The sequence below is a fragment of the Hyperoodon ampullatus genome (genome assembly GCF_949752795.1).
Source record: "Hyperoodon ampullatus genome assembly, chromosome: 9".
In the NCBI taxonomy this organism is placed as follows: Eukaryota; Metazoa; Chordata; class Mammalia; order Artiodactyla; family Ziphiidae; genus Hyperoodon; species Hyperoodon ampullatus.
Genome location: NC_136922.1, coordinates 35131247 through 35136873, shown reverse-complemented (window position 1 = coordinate 35136873; position 5627 = coordinate 35131247). Strand labels below are relative to the sequence as shown.

The 5627-nt window shown below is 42.1% G+C and overlaps 1 protein-coding gene across 1 annotated transcript; it reads left to right on the top strand.

Moving 5' to 3' along the window:
• Window positions 1–3261: 3261 nt before the first annotated feature.
• On the top strand, window positions 3262–4062 carry LOC307057853 (small ribosomal subunit protein uS3-like). The gene has a single exon (XM_079711153.1). The coding sequence runs from the start codon at window positions 3286–3288 to the stop codon at window positions 4015–4017; it is 732 nt and encodes a 243-aa protein (XP_079567279.1). The 5' UTR covers window positions 3262–3285; the 3' UTR covers window positions 4018–4062.
• Window positions 4063–5627: the final 1565 nt, after the last annotated feature.

Genomic DNA, 5627 nt, shown 5'->3' with positions numbered 1-5627 from the left:
TGGAGATTTCATTTTCCCTTGTAGCTAGGTAGGGAATTCGCCATTTAGATCATTGGAAGGAATTTTAATGAATGAATAACTTGTACGTTTTCCTTGGCAATCCCCAGGAGAAAATTAGTCCATAATAGAATTTAACTAAAGATTTGAGAAAGTTTTCACAATTTCTCATTCTTACCTCACCAAGGTGTAGGAAAATGTACACGTAGGTTTCATTCCCCTTGATGTTCATGAAAGTCCTAGGTATATTTTAATAATGTGAATTTGTACAAAATCATAAAAGCATGGAGGAAGGGATCCTAAAAAAATGCATAAAGGAAGAAAAATAAAATATGAGTTTTGCATAATAAAAGAAGTTGAAAAATCTGTAAGTTAAGAATGGATTAATACTGTAGCTTTTATTACTGTTACACTGACATATGACTGAGAGTTCTTACAGTTTATGCACAGTGTTTCATTCATAACGTATAATCCTTGCTATTAATGTAGTACTTTAATTTTGTAGCACAGTAAGCTTAATTGTTGCTATTCCTCAGCCATCGCTTTTGCTCAGAGACCTAGACAAGCACACATATTGTTTCAGGCCAGTGATGGGCCAGTATTAAAGGGCATGCTGGTACTTCTAGACAGGGCAGTCGTTCTCAAATTTAAGCCTGGAGGGCGTGTTAAAACAGATGGCTGGGCCTACCTGCAAACTTTCTCATTCAGCTGTGGGGAGTGAGATTTTGCATTTCTAACAACTTGATGCTGATGATACTGGTCCAGGGACCACAGTTTGAGACCATTGAAATAGGGTATCATAGAGATTCCTGAGGCTGTGAGATTATGGGGAAATCTCTGATGACAAGGGAGAGAAGGGAAATAAATTGCCAACTGATTTCCTTTAATGCTCTGTCTTTTTCTCCTTTCTTTTTAATGTAGGAAATACCCAACTTAGTTCTCAGAATATATTTTTCAATTTTTATCGGAATTCAGATTTTTTCATAGAAAAAGAATACAATATCTAGGACATAATAAGTCCTTAACAAATATTTTTAACTGTTTCATTCTCAGGCTAGCCCAAAGAGAATATTTAACACATGATGTTTTTGATACATAGGATTGTGTGGTGCTGATGATTAAGAAAATTTTAATTTAAACACCTAATCTCCATCATTCTGTGACAAAAGGTATTCTGAGTTCTGTTGGGCACCAGAACAACATCTGAATTTAGAATAAAGTCTCCATGGGTGAAGTAAGCAAAGGTAATAGGTTTAAGGGGTGGGATGGAGTGGGTTGTGGAGAAAAGCAGAAATTCTTGGATATCAAGTATTTCAATCTCCAATTACAGTCCTTTCAGCAACCGTTAAAAAGCCCTTGTTATGTGCCAAGTTCTGGGTTAGGGGCTGGGCTGATAGAGATATGAGCTCCCTACCTTCAGGGGACAATGATCTTATTTGTTCTCTGTACTTGCTTAGATTAAGGAAAAACCAGCTCTGGGTTCTTCTAGGACCACAGTGGTCCTAGGCTTGGGCCTGCCACTTATTACGTGGGTGATCTTGCATCAGTCATTAAACCTCTTTGAGCTTTGTATGTACTCCTGTGGAATGACCGTGTATCGCATTGTTTTTTTACATGCTTTTGATCATGCTCTATCGCATCATGATTTTACTTAATTTTCACAGCTATTCAGATATATAAGCATTGTCCCCATTTCACAGTGGTAATCATTTTTCTAAAATGTTGATAGTAAGTTTTGTCCTGTACTTCGCAGAAGACTTCTGAGGGTCAAAGAGATGATTTTGGGTAAGAGCTTTGCAAACTTTAAAGTGCTTTGCAGATGTGAGGCATCATTGTTCACTACACGTAAACATGTGTTTATAAGGTTTTTCTGCATGCCAGTTACCCTCAGATGTTTATAATTAGAGAGGAAGAAAGTAGAATAAAAGCATTTGCCTCTATGAGGCTGGAGTTCCAAGACCACCACGTCTCTTCTTTTGGTTACTGGGTACAGATGCTTTTTGAATTGAGTCTCACACACAATAGCATGGCCTAAATGCTCTGTTTATGCCTGGGCTACTGGCTGATTCACAGTAGTGCCCTCTTGGCATTTCAAAAGTGGACCTCCAGCCTTGTTACATCTGTCACAGTGTCCCTGTCACTACTTCCAGCTTTAGCCTAAATTCCTCATGGCCATCCCTTTCCATGTCTTTACCTCTGACAATTCTGGCATCCACACTAATGACCCTTCAAATGCCCCAAATTCAAAAGGTATACTGCCTTTTTCCTTGCTCTCCTTCTGAGCTGCTCTATGTCTGAAATTCAAAATATCAAATCCTCAAATACTACTTTCTAACCTCTTTCCTACACTTATAAATCCTCCACACTTATGTCTTTAGTCATGGCCTCCATGTGACCTCTTCCTGTGCGCATATGACTCTCCTTGATTTTGTTTGTTTGTTGGGTTGCTACTTATCTGTACCTACAATGTGGTAAGCACTGTGCTAAGCACTAGGGGTGGAGAGACAAAATAGAGTCTTCATTCAAGGTGCTCTTGACCTAACGGGGAAGACAGTCTAAACTAACTAAACCAACAAGGAGAAGAGTACATGGGAAGGGCCATGTGGAGGTTTGTACTGGCTGCTGCAGAACTTAGATGAATGGACAGTTTCCTGGATGTGATGCTGGAGTCTTAAAAGACAAGTAGCATTGGCCATCTGTGGGTGCATAACAAGGATGTAAGAGTAAAGGAGGAGTATAAGTGAGGACATATGGAGACCTAGACAGGTTTGGAATGCTTGAGGAAACTGTTAGTAGCTAGATTCAGCCTCAGCATAAAGTGCAGATGTGAGATGCTTAGAGAAAGAAGGAATCTGGGCCTGGGCAAGTAATCAGGAGTCAGATCATGTAGGTGCTTGTGTGCTCTACCAAGAAGACACATGACCTGATTTGTTAGATCATATCACAGTTAGAAAAAACACACTGGCATCAAGATTGGTGGCAGGGACACCACTTCGGTGCCCATTGCACTCATCTAGGCAGGAGACGATGTGGGTCTGAACCAAGGCAGAGGTTGACCCAGACTCTGGGTTTTGCTCCTCTCTCTTCTCAAGCTAAATTCCATCATCAATCATGCCAGCACTAATTCTGCTATACCTTTTCAAAGTCTTTATACTATACGTATCTATTGACTCAGTAATTTCACATCTTGGAATTTAACTGAGAGAAGTCTTCAAAGATAGATGTATAAAAATAAAATATTACTATAAAAATTTACAACTTTTCCTTTCGGCGGCGCGTGGCGGCAAGATGGCGGTGCAGATATCCAAGAAGAGGAAGGTTGTTGCTGACGGCATATTCAAAGCTGAACTGAATGAGTTTCTCACTCGGGAGCTGGCTGAAGATGGGTACTCTGGAGTTGAGGTCCGAGTTACACCAACCAGGACAGAAATCATTATCTTGGCCACCAGGACACAGAATGTTCTTGGTGAGAAGGGCCAGCGGATCCGGGAATTGACTGCTGTGTTTCAGAAGAGATTTGGTTTCCCTGAGGGCAGTGTAGAGCTTTATGCTGAAAAGGTGGCCACGAGAAGTCTGTGTGCCATTGCCCAGGCAGAGTCTCTGCGTTACAAACTCCTAGGAGGCCTTGCTGTGCGGAGGGCCTGCTATGGTGTGCTGCGGTTCATCATGGAGAGTGGGGCCAAAGGCTGCGAGGTCGTGGTGTCGGGGAAACTCCGAGGACAGAGGGCTAAATCCATGAAGTTTGTGGATGGCCTGATGATCCACAGTGGGGACCCTGTTAACTACTATGTTGATATGGCTGTGCGCCACGTGCTGCTCAGACAGGGTGTGCTAGGCATCAAGGTAAAGATCATGCTGCCTTGGGACCCAACTGGTAAGATTGGCCTTAAGAAGCCCCTGCCTGATCACGTGAGCATTGTGGAACCCAAAGATGAAATACTGCCCACCACTCCCATCTCCGAACAGAAGGGTGGGAAGCCAGAGCCGCCTGCCATGCCTCAGCTGGAACCCACAGCATAATAGGGTCTCCCTAGCCGCTGGATCTGGAGTCTGGATGTTGCCCTATAAAGACATTTAATAAAATTTTTTTAAAGAAAAAAAATGTACAAATAGCCTAATTATCCAATAATAGAAGATTAGTCAAGCAAATTTTTCTATAACATTCAGTGATATTTGAGGCAACCATGAAAATGATCATGAAACCAGATTTGACTATTTAACTATAATCCCTAAATAAAATACTGAGTTTATTTGTAAGGATTCTCAAACCACATTCTTCTCAGCTCCTGGTGCTTTTCTCTCTCATGACTTGATTCTCTATCCCCCTTAGATCCTCACTGTCAAGGTATTAGTATAAGCCTGAAGACATCTGTTGCCATCTTAATTTTCCTACTGCAGTTTTACTGATAGGCTGCCTCACTTTGGGAGACTTTCTTTAGGTGTACAAAGCCACTGATCTCTTACTAGGCTTGGGGCAGGCTGGGTCTTTCCTTCCACTTGTTAATTAATGTACTGTAAAAGCAAGAGCTTTAATTTTGGCTCTGCAGCTGGCCACACCAGACTTGTGGTTATGGCTTATGGCCTAGGGGAAGTGTTTTCTTACATATTTAATCAATCACTGACTTAAGGTGAAACACCAAAGCTAGGCTACAGTGCTCATTCATTTCCTCATTGGACAAAATCTCATTGAAGAGTATTCTGGGTGTGGCACTGCAGTGTGGTGAAATGGGGAGGAACCATACAGGTATTTATGGCCTGGATCCTATTGTTTAGGAGTTTGGACTTTTGTTGCAAGGGATTCTGTAAGAGGATACATGAGAAGAATGTAAGGTGGGAAGATTAGCTAAGAAAACAACAACAGCAGCAACATGAATAAGAGTAAATAACATTTGTATAGAAAGTTTGACAGTGTATAATTTGTATTTCACATACATTAGTGTGCTCTTCTAATGTGGGTGTCACCAAATCCACATGTATCTTAAGTGTTCAAGAGAGAAAGAAAGCACTTTGGCCTAGGGTGATCAGCCCAAGAAGAAGTATTAGGATTGGAATGCGAAGGGCGATAGGTAGATAGAAAAGAAGACCACTCTGTTTGGTGAGAATGATATAAGAAAAAGCACAGGACAGGGAAGTACAAGTCGAGTTAGGACTAGAAATTGGACTGGGGCTCATAGTTTGGGAAGAGGAGTGGGTGAGGGTCAGGAAGTGGGAGACCGGGGGTGATGAAACATGGAAACGTAGCCGACTGTGGAGCTCCTGAATGCCAAGCTTAGGAATTTGTGAATAATGGAATATCATGTTAAGAGTAGCAGTTGTTGTTTTTTTTTTTTAAAGAAGATGTTGGGGGTAGTTTATTAATTAATTTATTTATTTTTGCTGTGTTGGGTCTTCGTTTCTGTGCGAGGGCTTTCTCTAGTTGCAGTGAGCGGGGGCCACTCTTCATCGCGGTGCGCGGGCCTCTCACTATCGTGGCCTCTCTTGTTGTGGAGCACAGGCTCCAGACGCGCAGGCTCAGTAGTTGTGGCTCACGGGCCTAGTTGCTCTGCAGCATGTGGGATCCTCCCAGCCCAGGGCTCGAACCCGTGTCCCCTGCATTAGCAGGCAGATTCTCAACCACTGCGCCACCAGTG